Source organism: Pteronotus mesoamericanus, unplaced genomic scaffold (assembly GCF_021234165.1).
Source record: "Pteronotus mesoamericanus isolate MK-2021 breed Mesoamerican mustached bat unplaced genomic scaffold, CSHL_Meso_final scaffold_651, whole genome shotgun sequence".
In the NCBI taxonomy this organism is placed as follows: domain Eukaryota; kingdom Metazoa; phylum Chordata; class Mammalia; order Chiroptera; family Mormoopidae; genus Pteronotus; species Pteronotus mesoamericanus.
The window spans coordinates 21,261,755-21,280,098 of record NW_026555325.1 but is presented as its reverse complement, the minus strand read 5'-3'; the positions used below and the strand labels follow the sequence as shown (position 1 = coordinate 21,280,098).

Sequence of the window (18,344 nt, the reverse complement as noted above, 5' to 3'; positions counted from 1 at the left end):
ACCATTTACACATTTGCGTGAAAGAAACTACATCCATCCTTGATTTTTCTCTTTTCCTTATTGTTCTTATTCAAACCATCAGCCAGCTCTGTTGACTATCTCCACAATATTTAATATATGCCAAACCCATCCATTCTGTCCACCTTGCTGGTACCACTCTAACAGACTCCCACATGTTCTCTCTCTTTCAAATGCCACTCCCGCCCCTGATCCACTCTGCACAGCATCCTGATATCCTCTGAAAACTGAAGCCAGCAGAGATGTCTGGCTTGGGGGATAGACTGGATGATCATGTCATTTACAGGCACTAAGAATACCACAAATGCCGAGAGGCAGGATAACTCATCAGAACAAGGACAGAATTTAGAGTTAGGCCATCTATGTTGAAGTCCCAGGTCCTTTGTTTACTTTGTGATTTTGAAAACTAGTTAATTATTTGGAGCTTCAGATCACCCATTTAGAAAATAGAAACAATAAAACTACCATTTCTACGTTTTTCTCAGGTTGGCTGTGGTAATTCAATTGTGATAATGTATATTAAAATATTTTATATACTTCAAATTATGATAAAGATATTTTATTAATGTTCATCATCCCTGAAAAATGATTATTAATAGGGGCATTCTCGGCAATAATAGATGTCCTTCATGCACTGAATGTATGTTAACTATTTCTGATGAAAATCTATCTAAGCCCATTACATAAACTTATGCTGTAATTAACAGAGTATAAGGAGTGTGATTTAATCTTTCCTTGGTGACTCACAATTATTATAAATACAGATTTTTGTCCCCACTAATTGGCATGGGGGTAGCCAAGATTTCCTGGCATTCTTGGGTGCCACAAGGGCCAGGCTGCACCAAGAGTAGGCTCCAGTTAAAGATGGGCAATTAGACTTGGTTGGCATCAATTCCAACCTTGATTTTCAGCAGAAATTTACCCTGGAAAGACCATCAGTTCATGGGCTGGCTAGATGGCATCAATGCCTGCCAGGGTTTGTGTCATTGACACCTTAAGTCATGGTGGAGTAACTGGTACTGAACTTTACCCTTCCTTCATAAACCACTATAATACCAGACTGAATGTATCAGGACTCTGTGGAGCAATGGATAGCACACTGGACTTCTAAACGTATGAGAAACCTCTTTTCATGCCCTGAACAACAGGTAACACAAGACTGTAATCTTTGAGAGAAGGGAAGTGCTGGAGGAGCCTCACATTTACCTGACTTTTTGCATGGGGGCACTTTTGGAAGCACGGCACAAGAAGTAGAGCAATGACAGGCTTAGTGAGCTGAGGGAGAGACTGGAATTTGGAGATGCTGCCCAAAGTGGTTAGAACTTGTGAGGCAGGGAACTGGAGAGAAGGGAGCTATGCAGAGGAGATTCTCTTACTACAAGTGTGTGGGAGGATTATTTACAAATTCTTAGTTAAGTGCTGAGCTATGAAGGTACAGGGCACATGTACAGGTCTTGTGGACAGTGGCTGTTGCAAGACTGAGAGCTCAGCATGCGCATGCTTTGGCATACCAACACTGAGACTGAACTTATTATGCCAGGTGATGGTAGACTTCCACTTCCGTTAGTGCAGTCCTTACTGAGCATCTCAGCATTAAATCTCAACAAAGGCCAGGTAAGAACCATGCCATAGAGTAAGGGCCATGTGCTAGGAGTAAAACAAATTTCCTAGTAAAACAGACCCACTCTAACAAATAACAAAAACAATCTCAACAGAATCAAAAGCATCCATCAGTAATTTAGTTATCTGCCACAAAAAACTCAGAACACTAATAGAAGACAACATAATCCAGAGTCCCTACAATGTATCATAACTATTCACACATAATTTAACTGCTAGGCATAAGAAAAAACTAAAAAATGTGACTTAAAAAGATACTAAAAAACCCAAACAACAGAAATGGACCCAGAGAAAACCCAGATGGTGAAATTATCAGAAGAGAACTTTAAATGGTTATCATAAATGTAATCAAAGATTTACAGAAAAAGATGTATATAAGAATTGAGTAGATGTGGTATATCATCAAAGACATGGATATTATGTAAAGAAACAAATGTAAGTGTCTGAAATAGAAAAAATTCACTGGAGGGGCTTAACAATATATTGGATACTGCAGAAGAAAAGACAGTAAATTTGAAGACAAATCAATTGAAAAAGTCCAATGTGAAGAATATAAAGAGATTAAAACCATGAAGAGCACTTGAGTACGTTGTGAGATAACACCAAATTACCCCAGAAAAGGAGAGTGAGTTTGGGACAGAAAAAAAAAATTTAAAGAAATAATGGTGGAGCCCTGACCAGTGTAGCTCAGTGGACTGAGTGCCAGCCTGAGAACCAAAGGGTTGCTGGTTTGATTCCCAATTAGGGCACAAGCCTAGGTTGTGGGTCAAGATCCCAGTAAGGGGTACGTGAGAGGCAACCACACATTGATGAGTTCTCTCTCTTTCTTTCTCTCTTCCTTCCCCTCTATCTAAAAATAAATAAATAAAATCTTTAAAAAGAAAAGAAATAATGGTGGAAAATGTCTTCATTTTGGTAAAAATCATCAATCAACATTTAAACAATCTTAGTGAATCCCAAGTAAGTTAAATGTAAAGAAAACTATACCTAGGCCTTTCAGAGTAAAACTGCCTACAGTCAAAGTTTAAAAGAAAAATCTGAAAGGCAGCCAGAGAGAAGATACATCACGAAAAGAATGATATAAATGACGTGCGATTTCTCATCAACAACAACGAAGGTCAAAGACAATAAATGACATCTTTTAAAACTATCCCCCAAAATTATACCTATCAATCCTAAAATTTCTCTCTAGTAAAAGTATCCTTTAAAAATGAGTAAAATAAAAACATGTTCAGATTTAAGGCAGAGAATTTCTTGTCAGCAGATAGGCAATACAAGAAAGTTAAAGATGTTTTTAGATTGAAGGGAAATGAGCTGAGATGGGAAACTGAATTTATGGGAAGACAGGAAGAGAACTATAAATAGTAAATGAATATAAAGACCATCTCTTTTACTTCTATTACTTTCTTTAAAAGACAATGGATTATTTACAGTAAAAATAGTAACACTATGTTATAGACGTATAATGTATGTAGAAATAAAATATTTTGACAATATATAAAGGTCAAGGAGATGAAAGTCACCGTAGAATGTCTCAGAATAATCCCCCATCAAGATCACAATGAATGCTGTCATTCTTTAAGTCACTGTCACTTTCAATAGGAAGTACTTTTGTTACTCCTTGTAGATAAATCATTAGTATTATTAATAAATTTTGCTTCCAAACTAGAAAACTATAAAAAATCTTATAGATTTCCTTTTATATAGAAAACATGAATAACATCTTCAGCTTTAAAGAATTTTTCAGGTTTAGTATAATGTAACATTAATGATAAAGTAAGTAGGTTTAGAAATAAATAAAAATATTACTTAAGATTGTTATTTTCAAAACTAAAAATTAAATAATTTTCATGAGCTTTTTATTTTGCTTTGAATATTCAAATTTCAAATTCCTCTGGATTCTAGTTTCCACTAGAATAAGTACACTCATTATTATAAGATAATAATTTATTCATCTTACAAAATGAGTTATCAGTAGTTTCACATAATCAAAGATAGCTATAACAGTTTTACGGATCAGACTATGAAGTTACCATGCTGTGAATTGCTGAAATATTCATAACCATATATGAAATTTTTGTTTATAGTGAATCAACTCATATCAGAGGTCAAAATTTAATTCTTTAGGGACACATTAAACTCAAAGCTCTAATCACAATTCACAGACTTTCTGGGTAGCCGTTCTTTTCTCTGCAAGTTCGGCAGAGACTTGGTCTAAATCACTTATCATTCAAGGCCCTTTTGGGAATTTCTGCATGTATTAGGGTGCCCTTGTCTCTGTCATTTTGAAGTTTTCAAAAATAATATCATGTAAAAGTATTTCTGAATTATATTAGAGGTGCTATTAAACAAATTACTTTATAAAATCCTTAAAATGACAAAAAGGATGCATGCAGAGTAACAGAATCAAATGCATCTATAAAGAATTTTAGACAAAAAGACTGAATACGTGGAGTGATTTTAGTGAAGCAGGTGGGTTTCCCATTCAACTCAAAACTACCTTTAGTTATTTTGTTTTAATGACCAAAACCTCACTCAAGCTTTGAATTCATTCATTAGAATTAGTTGCTAGGTTGCTGAAAATGAACAGATAACCATAACAATTTTCCAGTGAAACAATTATTTGGGGGTGAAGAGTGAAAGAATTCTTGGTAATATATACCTTAAAATAGCACTCAAGCTGCTTAAAATTTGGCAATAATTTCATTCTTACAGAAATTAAAGTTCTCTTTTAGCTTTTAAATATATTACTTCCTGAATATTTTAAGTGCTTCTCATTAAAGATGAGGCCAGTTTTTCAAAACCAAGTAAATGCTACAGGACTCATACTTATCTTAATAAACATGTTTTCCACATGGCCAAATATAATTTACAAAAGGAAACATTTATTATTTGCCAAATATTTTTTGCTTATAAGATGAGATATTTTTGTAAATGATTTTCTCTTAAATGATAGAAAGCTTTTCAAAGGACCATAAGGGGACTAAATGGTAATGGAAAACAATGTAATAAAGATTACATATTTTAAAAAGAGGCACAAAAGAGCATTGACCAATGTGATTCAAAATGTAAACACTGGTCTTTTCCATTTTAAAACAACCATATACATTTTCTGAAGTCCTCAAGCAGTCCATCAGAAAAAGGAGAAAGTGGTAAAATGATCCTTTAAAATCTTATGTGATTCAGATACAGAAGAGGATGTGCCATGTAGTTGCCTTGGCGAAGTACTTCAATGACGAACATTGCAGATATTCACACAGATCTGTGCATTCTCCAACCTATTATTAAAGCATTAGAAGGAATCTGTCTTCCTTCTGTAAATGAATTACTTAAAATGAAGCTAACCTCAATGACCTACATGCTGAAATACAACAGGAAACAGTAAAGGTAAGGAGTTACTGATGTTATAATAACATAACCTTGGCAACTTGAGTAAAAGTGAGAATGAAGGAACTGATTGACTTCTGTGATGCTGCAGCATCCTGAACGCACAGAAACAGTACTTGCCTGGGGTCTTTCTGAATGCTGTCTATTGATGGGGATCTTGTGGTGCCATCGTCAGCTGGTGCTGTGTGCTGAAGCCTGTTGTAACTGCACTCTTGCACTCGGTATTGTATTGGCCTATAGGGGTCCGCATAGGTAGCCGTTGTGTTCAGAGCATAATTATTTCTTTGGTATGTAAGGGTACTTCGTTGGCTGGACGTCCTTTGCAGATTTCCAACACCTACTAGAAAGTCAACATTTTAAAAAAGGTTAGTGTGTCTTCTATGAGGTGATACTTATCAAAGTCAAAACATTTTTAATTTCAAAAAGGATTATAGTTTTTAACAGCTGTATAACTTGCTTACTTGTAGATTTTACCCATTTAGTTCATTAGTGGTAAAAAAACAACTTAAGTTTTTAATGTATACTAACAATAAAAAAGCGGTATTTTGTTTTTATTAGTAGAAAAGAGCAAAAATGAACCTATGAATCTGATTCATAATAGGTCTTAATATGTTTATTAAAATTCAGTAATAAAACTATGACAGAAACATTGGAAAAGAATTAAACTAATCTTAGAAATAACAAAATTTTATAATTTCATTTTAGCAGTAAAAAAACAAGGTATGTCAAATTTGTAGAAAATTATAACTATCAAACTTTTAACACTCAGTATATATATAGGTTACTCATTTTGATATACATTTCATTTATAGACCTGTGGATTTTGATAATTTGGAAAATTCATTCACAAGAAGACTGATACAGCAAATTCTTCTATACCTATTCCCTTAAATTACTGTATGATTCTAAGTATAAAAGTACTACACACTGTATTTAACACTTCTTTCCCAATTATTGCAGTATTTCTCCAATGATTGTATACATACTCTTCCTGCAATTAAGAAGTTCTAACATTATTCTTAATCCTATTAAATAAAATACTCAATATACAGAACATAAGTGAAACATTTCTACACTAATATCATTAAAAATTGGTATATTCTGCTAGAAGAAAAATCTTGCAGTAGAACAAACTGTCAGGTTTGACAAAGAACCAATTCAAATACAGTTTTGAATTTCCTGTGTTCCGGAAGGTACGTCTCCAAGAATTGTGCCTTTAGGGGGTTATCGTTACTACATGGAGCTTATTTGTGGATATGTTAATAAACCTGTACTAATTTATAGTGGGCTGTTTTTTTTTTTAAAGAAGGGGACACTGGAGATTCTGTGAGCCAGGACGGCAGCACAATCTGGCACCTTACACAGCTATGGGCTGCAGCTCTGTTCTATCAGCCACTGCCGTGTGGCATAGATGTCAGGGTGGGGGTGCAAGAGTGTGATGCACTAGCTTCGTTTTTTTAAAAAACATTTTTAGTTTTTAGAGAGGGGAAGGGAGGGAGAAAGAGAGGGAGAGAAACATCAATGTGTGGTTGCCTCTTGCGTGCCCCCTATTGGGGACCTGGCTGGTAACCCAGGCATGTGCCCCAACTGGGAATTGAACCAGCAACACTTTGGTTCGCAGGCCAGCACTCAATACACTACCAGCCAAGGCTCATGAAGGTATTTTCTAAATACACATTCCAGGCAACAAAAAAGACAAATATTCCAACAAAGGCTTTCCTCTGTATATCTGATATGGTTCTAAATGCAAGGGCAGTCAGATTTATAGCTCTACAAACTTATTTGTGAATTCACAGTACACTCATTATACTGATTAGATTGAACTAAGATAAAAATAGATCACCTAAAACAGGTACAAAATGAACTTTTCTGTTACTGCTAATGGATCTGCTCTCACAACTGCTTTTCTGACAACCGAATGGTTAATGTAACGTCAGCCGATGCCCACCTGAGCCTGTGCGATACAATGCTGTCTGTGAGCCTTGGAGCTCCACAGTGCCGTGGTTTGGGCTGCGGTACACTGGGCTGTAATAGGTCCTCCCCTCATATATAGGAGTGATGTGCAAATCGGGAGACACAGCTGAACGGAGGTCTTGGCCAAGCTGGCTGTGCTGACTGGCATAGGAACTCCGTAAGCCTAGAGGCAGGAAAATTACAGCATCAGAAATTAGGAAAACTGTGGTGAGGTCAAAAACCCTAATTTTTTCCCTGTTGGAAACTCCTAACCAATAAGGACCATATGTTAAGTCAAAACACCAAATCTAGTCAGTTCTACAAAGGAAGGATGCCAGATATGTAAAGGGGACAGTATATATTTTTAGAATAAAATTCTCTTTTGGCAGCAAAGTAAATTTTCTAAGAAAATAATAAGAAATTATTAAATGGTTTGATACACTGAAATTCATTCCTCCAACTGTAATCCAGTTTCATTATCGTGCCCAAAAAGAGAATGTCCTCTTCTACCATTATATGATTTTCATGGTTAAAAACACCTACAAACAATGGTCTATGCCAGGCTCTTTTCCTGCCCTGCAGAACTACCTTATCTCGCCAAGTGGACAATCAGCTCTCTGGGGCAGGGGACATCATGTCCCACACCTCTCTAAATCCCAACCACCAGGACAACACCTACATAATAGTGCTTAATGAAGGCTGATTGCCAAGAATTGTTTTGAAATACATCTCTCAAATAATTCACGATTTTTAAAGGAAAACATAAAATTTTATATTAGGAAATTTACAATATTAGTGAACCAATAACATTAAGTATTATAAAGTATTATTTTGCTATTTATCACTGCAGTTTTCAATTTTTATAAAAAAAAATGTTTTTATAGGAACCCAAATACCAGATTGTTTACCTTCTTTCCAGTGTAAAGAAAAAGTACAAAGTTAGTACATAAATATAAAATCATTTAAAATATTCTTTCATTCAAATTGCTAATAACTAATGTTAACACATGGAATGCGTGATTTTAAAAAAGTCGATTCAAACCCTAACACTTTATTCTGTTAATAGAAGTGAATTAGTGTATTCTATATTATGATGCTCAGAAGTTTGTGATTCATCATCAATTTCACTGTAAGTAAAATCTCACGTGGTAAGAATACCAACTATAGTCATATGAGCAAGAGAAAGCACAAACTTATCTGAAGTCAGTCAGCCTACATTTGCTTTTAAAAAGACTGCAAATAACACAGTAACTAATTATGAAAAGACAGCATCATTTACATCCTGTTATCTCAGGTAATCATATCACAACTGAAAGCAAATGGGCCTGAACTGAGTGATAATTATATGTTGCTTACTGAGGGGTAGCAAGAAAGTTAATACCTAAATCTTCTAAAATGAATGATTATTACCTACCCTGGACAGCAATATGACATGGAAAGGAACTAAATGTATCAATGTGTCTTTTAGCAATTGGCTCTGCTCTTGCTAAAATGAAGATCACAGGTTTAAACAATCTTCTAACTGGAGAATCATCCAGCCAAACCCTCTCATTTCAACACCATGGAATATGAGAGCCCCAAAAGAAAATGTGATTTATCCCCTATTCTCATCAGAGGTACTTTCTGGTAGGGCTGAGAGGAAACGCCAGGTCAGTGCTATAACACTGTACAATCAGCACTGGACAAGGCTAATCCTCAAGAGTCAATGAGAAGCTGAGGGAGAACCCTTGAACTCAAAAGAGCCCTCAACAAACGTAAAATTAAAGAGCAAGAGCAAGGTTAGCCCAGCAGGGGTCCATGGAAGCTGATGTTATTCTAAAAATGGTATTACGATTGTTATTTGAAAGCTCTCACTTTAGGATTTCAGCTTTTTATTCGCTGGCAGATTTCTTATTCTGCTTAGCAGAGTATAAATTCCATTTCTTTATGGAGCCCATGAGTACTGTGAACAAAAGTGCAGACATTGTTTTTTGTTAATGGTGACAGAAAGCGAGCAGGTAAATACAGCCAGTCCTCAGTAACCTTATCAATATGAGATGCTATGTTAACACTCATTAGAGCCACAAACACTGGTGCTTCACTGAGACTCTGAACATTACTCACACTTGGGCAGAGACAAGCCAAGCAGGATGGTGGCCCTTCCACTCCATGGTGATGTGAAATAAAAACAAAGCATTTTGTATTGTTGTTAAATGTTGTGCACTCATGGTGCAAGGAACTGGCTGGATCCTTCACTGGAATCCATACAACATGAAAACTACTGTAAACATTTACTATAATTTCATGGGAAAGGTAACAAAATGATCTTCCTCAGAGCTATTAAAAGTATCCAGTAAAAATTTACTTGTTAAAGTACTATTAGTGAGATAAAATTACCATATGTGACAGATTATAATGGGAAATAAAAGACAGAATTATAGTGAGACATAGTAGTTTCTGGATATAATAAATATTTGTAAATAACAACAGTTAACTATTTCTGTTTATGTTCATGCATGAAAATAAGTATAACAGTCCTGCAGATTAGTATTTTTAAAAAGTACAAAATTATATAGCCTCTACAGTTTAAATCAAATGATTATGTGTAGAAAACTTGATAAATTTACTACCTTTTAAAGTGGAAGTAATTATGTTCTATAATTGTTATTAGAAATATTTTTTTCCAGAAGAATTTCCACAAGTTTTTTTCTCCTTCTCCAAATGGAAAACACTGATCTTTCATAGCAATATTTATCTAACATATAGTTTCCATTTCTAATTCCACAAATACGTATTAGTCTGTCTATTACAATGATATATTCCCTGTGATTTAAAACCTTTATATTTGACACTGGGAATTAATATAAATTTGTCTTCCAAATATGGGTTCTTTGTATTTTGCAATCTTTTTTTGACATGCTATGATTATACTGACATATTTTAGGACAGATGCATTTTTTTCTGCGGTAGGAATTTATATATATATATTATATCATTTAAGTTATTATCAGCAAATATCCAAGTGTCCGAAACTATTATAAAATATTTCTTCAGCCTTATCAATGATCAGGTATTAATCCTTTGAAATCAAGAACCATAGCAAATATAATGACAACACTTTCTGAAGAATACAAAAGGAAATTCAAATTCAAAAAAATGGAATCCACATTCACAGTAAGTGGGCAGGAAGTTGATGGAAAACCTTTCCAAGGAAACATTTTGCTTCTTCTGAAGACTGTAGCAGGGGAAAAAAAAAATCTGTGATAGGCCAGGTATAATCTTTTCTCCACTGGAACATAAAGTCTAATTTCACCTGCATTGTCAGAGAAGCAGACTTTGTTTTTTCAGAGTAGTAATATATTATTTTGATTTGTGATTTTTAAAGTATATTTTATTGGTTATGCTATTACAGTTGTCACAATTTTTCCCCCTTTGCCCCCCTCCACTCAGCATCCCCCTCCCCTCCAGCAATCCCCGAGGTTCGTGCATGTAAGTTCTTTGATTTCTTCATTTCCTATACTATTCTTAACCTCTCCCTGTCTATTTTTTACCTGTCAATTATGCTGCTTATTCCTTGTGCCTTTCCCCCATTCTGCCCCCTTCCCCTCCCTGCTGATAATCCTCCATGTGATCTCTATTTCTGTGATTCTGTTCCTGTTGTAATTGCTTAGTTTTTTTTTTTGAGTTGTTGACAGTTGTAAGTTTGTTGTCATTTAGTGTTCATAGTGATCTTTTTCTTAGATAAGTGCCTTTAATATTTTACATAGTAAGGACTTGATGATGATGACTCCTTTAGCTTTACCATATCTGGGATGCACTTTATTTGTTCTTCCATTCTTAATGATAGCTTTGCTGGATAGAGTAATCTAGGTCCTTCTTGCTTTTCATCACTTTGAATACTTCTTTCCAGTCCTTTGTTGCCTGCAAAATTTCTTTTGAGAAATCAGCAAAGTCTTATGGCTCTCTTCTCTTGCTGCCTTTAAGATTCTCTATCTGTAATCTCTGTGGGTAACTCTCTTCTCTTGCTGCCTTTAAGATTCTCTATCTGTAATCTCTGGCATTTTAATTTGCTGTGTCTTGGTGTGGTCCTCTTTGAGTCCAACTTGTTTGGGACTCTCTGTGCTTCCTGGACTTGAATGTCTATTTCCTTCACCAGATTGAGGAAGTTTTCTTTCATTATTTTTTCAAGTAAGTTTTCAATAAGTTGCTCTTCCTCTTCTTCTTGTATCCCTATGATCCAGATGTCCCCAGAGTCACCTTATCCTCTTATTTTTTTTGAATTCTTGTTTCTTCATCCTGTATTGGTTCACTGTTTATTTCTTCCTTATGTTCCATATTGTTGATTTGAACCCTGGCTTCCTTCCCTTCGCTGTTGGTTCCCTGTGGATTTTTCTTTATTTCACTTAGTGGAGCCTTCATGTCTTCCCTTATGTGTCTGCTGTACTGAGTGAGTTCTCTGAGCATCCTTATCAGCAGTGTTTGAACTCTACATCTGATAGGTTGGCTATCTCTGTTTTGCTTAGTTCTTTTTCTGGAGTTTTGATCTGTTCTTTCATTTGGGCCATATTTCTTTGTCTTCTCAATTTCTTTGTCTTCTCCCTGTGTATTTCTTTCTGTGTATTAGGTAGAGCTGCTTTGACTCTCTGTCTTAGCACCCCTGTTATGTGTAAGGGGCGGAGCCTTAGGCATTCGCCAGGGTGAGGAAACACACTTAGCCATTTTGTGGCACTGTATTTGGGGAAGGGGTCAGAGAGGGAACAATGCTACTTGCTTGGCTCGCACCCTGTTTCCAGTTACTTCCTCCACATCCTGTATGCAACTGGCGCCCTTTTAGCTGCTGCCCTGGTGCTGAATCCCAGAGTGGGTGGGTTTGTGTACGTTCTAGGACTGTGTGGGTCCTTTCAAGAGACTCTCCTGAAAGACTGGCAATTTCTTCGGCCACTCCAACCCGCACTGTTTTTAACAGCTGGAAGTTATGAGGCTTTATTTTCCCTGTGCTGCAACCCGGGACTGTATGGTCTGATCACTCACCGGGTGTTCCCTCATGGTTTTTATCCACCACACGTGAATGTGGGACTACCCGTTCCACCGGCTGCCTTGCTGCTACCACACCATGTCTTCTCCGCCCCACCTCCCCATCTCTGCCCCTCCTACCCATCTGCATGAATATTTCTTCTTTAAATCCTTGGTTATTGGACTTCAATACAGTTCTATTTTCTAGCAGTTCTGGTTGTTTTTAGTTCTGAAGTTAGTTGTGCGAGATGGCAAAACGTGTCTACCTATTCCTCCAACTTGGCCAGAAGTCAGAGAAGCAGACTTTTTAAATCAAAGGGTTAACCTGGTGACAGTGTTTATACGCTTGCTTCCTTTCCTGGGTCTCCACTTCACTCTTCACAAACATAGTTACTACATAGCCATTCGTTACACACATAGTGAGGAACAGAGAAATCCTTACAACTATTTATCTTTTAAGGTTTCCTTGGGAGAAAGAATTTCATAAATGATTTCCATTTCACACTGCTGCATCCTTTTCAGAGGCATGCCAGAAAATATCTAAACCATGTACATTTACTTATCTGATGGCTGAATGGAAAAGAGGTGGTTTCTCTACTAGGAATTTCTTTGAGCTAAAAATCAAGTTCGGTATTAATTCTTCATGCAAAACTATTCAATTAGAAAATCTTAAACAGGCTTTATCTTTCCCAGAGGCCATAAAGAAAGGATATTAATTTTACTACATGAAAATATTAAAAATTTCTATAACTATATCAAAAGCAAACTTTAAAGACAAACTACAAAATGAGAACAATATTTGAGAAGTATATTAAAAGAGACTAATTTATTTCTAGTATAAAAAGCATTATAACTTAACAAAAATAGACAAAAGACCTAATTTGTATTTTGCAGAAAAGAAATAAAATAGCTGATAAACATTAAATCTTCAACTTTTGACCTTCAGTAAAGGTCATTTACAACAATAAGGTACAGTTTTGCCTACTATGTTGGCAAAAATAAAACATTTTGACAATATGCAATACTCGTGAAGGTATGGGGAAAAACAGGCATACTAAGACTACTGGTAGAAATAGAAATCTGTGCTACCTTCCTCGAGGGCAATTTGACAATATTTCTTTAAGAACAAATATATGGATATTTTAAGCCAGCAATTCTACTTTAAGAAGTGGATTCCAGTTATATTTGTATCTAAGTGTAAATATGCAGGAAGAGCAATTGACAGGGATGGGCAAATAGGTTTACAGTTATGGAAAAAGATATGCAGGTTATAATAATTACAATAGCTTTATTAACTTAAAAGAATGTCCCACTGCAACTGTAAACCTACTTTTGCCCATGCCTTTATATTGCATTAACTCTAATAACCAAAAAATGGAAAACAACCTAAATGTCTATTAATGGGGAAGTGATCAAAAAACTTGTATCTATAAAAATGAGCTCCTAGGCATCTATTGAGGGAATGAAGTAAAGCTCTCAAACTGATTAAAAAAAGATTCATATTAAAGAACCCCAACAGTAGGAAAACACAATGTGTGCATTTTGTAAGCAAACATTCTGGAAGATACATAAAGTGATGAATGGGAATGGGTAAACAAAAAGAGGAGCTTGAGACTTTTGCTTCCCATTTCATTGTATAGTTTCAATTTTTATTTTTTTTTTTACCACTGAATATATATCACTTTAAAAATATAAAACACTAGTTGAAGATAAATTTCAGTTTAGCAAGGAACCATGTCTATACATTATGTGGGAAACTCTCCATGAAAATAGCCTGAAGGAAATGGTTATACTATCGGGAACCTGGCTGATGTCTTTCTGATGTAATCTAAGTGGCATTTGAAGGTAATTCATAACAGCTTTGTGTTTTTCTCATTGGGTGCTAAAAAATAAAAGCAGTTGGTAAGAAAATCCATATTCTAGTTTCAAATACTATGAAAGCATTTAAAAATTAATATTTAATCAGTTATTTTGATATCACCTTTTAATATGTTACGTGTTTGAGTATGGGTAGGCCTAGCTGATGAAAAACCTTTCATTAAAAACACAAACTAAATAACAAACAGCTTATAATTCCACTCATTTTTCTAAAATGCAAAAAAAAGTACCTTTATATCCCAATATTACAAAAGAGAAAAATGTATTCATTGTAGTCTACTACAATGTTCTGGTGATATGAATTATAGAGCTTGCAGTGTTAGTTTTGAGAGCAACACATGAGCCCGTTTCATGTTATCATGCTGTTTCAATGGAGATTGCAGGAAGATTTCCTCACTGGACTTTATGGAATGCTTTCACCTACTACTCACCTGTCAGGCTGTCTGGCCGAGGTGGAACCATCCTCTCGTAAATGTCATACTGCTGCTGTCCAAATTGTTCCATGTCATGAACAGTCCTTTGCAGTGAAGGTCCCAGATGCTGTGGAACGGCAGTCATCCCTGAGCGTTTGGGGGATGACGATCCCACCTGGCCTTGGGTTGGGGAAGCTACTCGAGTCTGTGCATCCGTCAGGGTCAGTGGGGACCCAACTCTGGCGGTGGTTTGGTACTGAGGGGTTGGTCCGTTGGGATTGGAGGTCTGCCGGGAGGTGACGGACCCAATCCTTCGTACAGCTGCTGGGGAGGCGGGTCTCTGTGCAGAGTATGGAGATGCTGCCCGCTGCACAGGTAATGTGGTGGAGGAATATACACTGGGGTTCAGTGGTCGGGAGTCGGTCACTGATGGAGAGCCAAATCCACTACCCAGAGAAGTTCTCAGTGACCCCCTTGAAGGAGACACGCCTGTGCTGATAACATAAGAAGGAGACTGTGCTCTAGATGGAACTGAACTAACTCTTCTCATGGCCCGATTGGCTACTGATGGCTGATGAAAGGGGGAAAAAAGAGAATGGGTTTAACCAAGGTTTGATGTCCATTGTCAATACAGAAAAAAATGCACATAGCTCACTACAACATGGTTATTTTAGGCATCTAAGTTTCTTTTACTTTTGATGCTTTAGAACAGGATCTAAATATTTCCTCATTTTATATATATTTGGTGGCATATTTCTACCTTTCCTCCTCAGAATACTAAAATCAACCAATAAAGAGTGACCCAAAGATATTTAATATTCTTTTTCCTTTTATCTTTACATTTTTTAGCCTCTAGCCTATGCATTTTTCACAACACATAAGATGTTGTATTCCAAGTATGAAGCGTTATTGGAGCAATGCACTTATTCCCTGTGAGTCAGTTTGGCCAAGGCAATGCATTTCTGTAAAACAAAAAAAAATTTTTGACCACATCAATCTAATGTAGCTAGAGGAGCATCTATAGTTGTTTAGTCTTTATGGATTGGCCTCATTAACAAAAGGAATGTGTTCTTTCAATGCAGAATAAATGAACTTTTGGATAGAGCCTAGGGTCAAACCTTCTCTGAATGTACTCTAAGGGGACAGCTTGTTTGCACAGGTGCTATAGTTAAATGTGTCTCTTCTTTTAGTTCTAGTGTAGCTTCCAGTGATTTCAGTCATTTCTATCTCCTTTCATATGTAAGCTCTTATCCTTAGCTGGTGAATTTAAAGAGATACAAATAAAGGTACCCCAAAGTCTATTCCCACAGGAGGAATGTCAAAGTCTCTGGTGGGTTCTTGACCTAGCCAGCTGGAAAGGCCATAGTGAGAAATGAAAGACATTTCTGCCAAGGCTGGGCCTTCTGTGAATATGCAGGAAGAGCAATCGACAGGGGTGGGCAAATAGGTTTACAGTTGTTCATATGGAAAAAGATATGCAGATTGCTGTAGACTACTGCAAACATTGAGTGTCAGATCCCTTTCTCGATGCAGTGCAACAATGAAGAACACTGGCTGGACTGGGGAGCTGGCCTGACGGGAATAGGAATGGGAAACAGACACTACGGCACTGGGTTACCAGCCCAGGACCAGGCTGCTCTGCGTCTCCTTAGTGACCGTTGGAATGGAGATGCCATCAACCCCTGTCACTTTTAGTTGGGGCAATAAGGGAAGAAACCAGGGATGAGAAAAGGACTTTGTACACTACTAGATGTAATAACAAAAAAAGCACGTGTAGTCTCTAGGTGTCACAAGCTACTGAGCTGGCTGAAACACCTGCTCTGAGACCTCACGTGGGCTCAAACTCAATTCTGGAAAGGCAACAGCCATGGAGAGGAGAGGATCTGAGGAGGGAAGAGAATTATAACAAGCAACAAGGCAAGAAAGGGGGTTTAAAGATTAGTACAGTTAGGAAATGAAAATCTATGCATAGGGTTTATTAATAGTGCCAAAAATAAGAAAATCCCATATATGAGCTCTATACTACCAAAATGGGATAAAGTTTGCCCAAAGAGCTAGAAAAGATATGTTCCAGATTATATGTAAATTAAGTTTTAGAGACTCCCTCTGCCCCACAATTGAATTCTTCAGCTCTAGGAACAAAATCACCTTACCATAATGGGGGGGAAAAAAAGTAACAACCACTTTTAGAGAAAGAGAGACTATCTCTGTAGTTAAGATCATTATTATTCAAATCTACAACTTCAGACCTGCTGACATAGAAATTAACCTAAGCAGATGAACTCCCATAAGCACTTAATCCAAAGTGTCTCAAACTTTTCCATCAAAGCACTCCTAATAACAAAGATAAAAAGTATAACCTGAGGACTGAGGTGTAGCTTGAAGAAGATTGCTATAGACGTAAGATTTCCTGTTTTAGGCTAAAATTTGATGCACTATATTTGTGTTTAATACATAAATGTTTCTCATTACTTAAAAATTTCCTCTGAATTGTTGAGCTGAGGCTGTATTGCCTCTCCTTTGGCACTGGGAAGCCTGACTGGCTGCTGTGGTGCCTTCATGGCTTTCTGTGCTGCATTGTGGGAGGACTAGTGTGTGCCTAAATTCTTCGATCATTTTGTCATTTTTCAGCTCCAGGAAAATCACTAAGGAACTTGGACAGACAGTTATCCTCATTGATTACTTATACTCAGGACTTCCACTGCCTCTAATAATTCTGGAATATGTTGGTGGACTGATGCGAATAAAGTGGCAATGATTCAGGAGTTAAGAAGATTTTATAAATACATATGTAATATTATTTTTTTGATTATCAAGTTAGAAAACCTTAACAGAATGGTTATGCTTCTATAGAATCACATTCTATAGGCAGGAATATCTATATTCTAGCAATGAAAAGAAAGGTGTTTTCAGGAAACAATTCCAGTAAAGGGAAAGCCTTTGGTTAAAATAGGCCACTCCTCTTTTATGCAGGTGTGGAATCAGTGCCCTATCCGGCTCCATGGCATCTTCTAGCTCCAGTATTTTTAGGAACTCATAATTCCTCAGGGACAACATTCTACCCAGTTCTCTCCCACTCCTGCTGGACTTCTCCCCTTATGCCAAACTTGTTGCTTTCAAAAGAATTACTCTCCTGTGTCTGGAATTTATCGGAATTCATTAATGGGGGCTAATTAAAATAAATGAATATGTAGGTTTTATAGCTATAAATTCCTTAACACCATACACTTACACAATGTAAAATGATTTTACTACTTTATCCATTCTGTAAATTCAAAATTACATACTGGTTTTACCTAAAAAAAGACAAATCAAAAAACTTCTAACAGATATTCAATTAGGAGGGTATTTCTTTCCAAGGCTGTTGATCTGTTTGGTGTACCTGGCCCAGTGTTTGTCCTTCGGCTCTTGAATTCCTCACCAAGTGGTTATTAGTTGATCCTATGAATGAATGCTGTGGTCTATTATCTGCCTTACTCAGGTTCTGGCTGTTGTGGAAACTTCCGGTTTCCTGATATCCACTGTCAGAATAAGAATTCATTTGCGTTGAACTTCTTGAGTTACCCAATGATCCTGGAGGAATGAAACCAGCAGAAATATTTTTATTTTACACTTCTGATGCTCATTTTCAAAAATAAAATATTAAAAGTAAATCTAATGCTTAAAAGATAGTATAACAGACCCTCACTTTCATGGAGAGATGTCTGTTCTGGTGAATAGAGGGTTCCTTGTTCTGGCTCTGTCCTGATGAGATAGTGGTTGGGATGGACAGTGTCAGAAACTCTAGGTTTGTTTACACCAGTATTTGGCACATCTGTAAGAAGATCAGTGTAATTAGCTAAATCTAAGGACAATATTACATAAAAATTTGCTACAAAGATTCATTTACCAGTAACATATTATAACCTTTATGTTAAAGGAGGACTATTTCACCTTAAACTGTACAATCATTTTTTAATTTTCTACATGAAAGTGTTCCATAGAGTCTATTAACATATTTTGCTGAATTTCATGATGTTGTTGATGAAACTGATTTATAAAAATTAATTTATATATTAAATTAAAATCTGAAAACTGATCTTA

General features: G+C 36.3%; 1 protein-coding gene across 8 annotated transcripts in view; it reads right to left on the bottom strand.

Moving 5' to 3' along the window:
- The window catches only part of PKP4 (plakophilin 4), a 239,611-nt gene that overhangs the window by 41,581 nt on the left and 179,686 nt on the right, over positions 1-18,344 (bottom strand). For 4 of the 8 annotated variants that reach the window (XM_054562436.1, XM_054562431.1, XM_054562437.1 and 1 more), the window contains exons 5-9: positions 17,944-18,075; positions 17,644-17,834; positions 14,280-14,832; positions 6,974-7,162; positions 5,142-5,365 (exon numbers count right to left, since the gene is read on the bottom strand). In XM_054562436.1, the coding sequence (XP_054418411.1) occupies positions 5,142-5,365; positions 6,974-7,162; positions 14,280-14,832; positions 17,644-17,834; positions 17,944-18,075 (1,289 nt within the window). The remainder of the gene's footprint in view (positions 1-5,141; positions 5,366-6,973; positions 7,163-14,279; positions 14,833-17,643; positions 17,835-17,943; positions 18,076-18,344) is intronic. The other 4 variants (XM_054562432.1, XM_054562438.1, XM_054562433.1 and 1 more) reach the window with 3 other exon arrangements.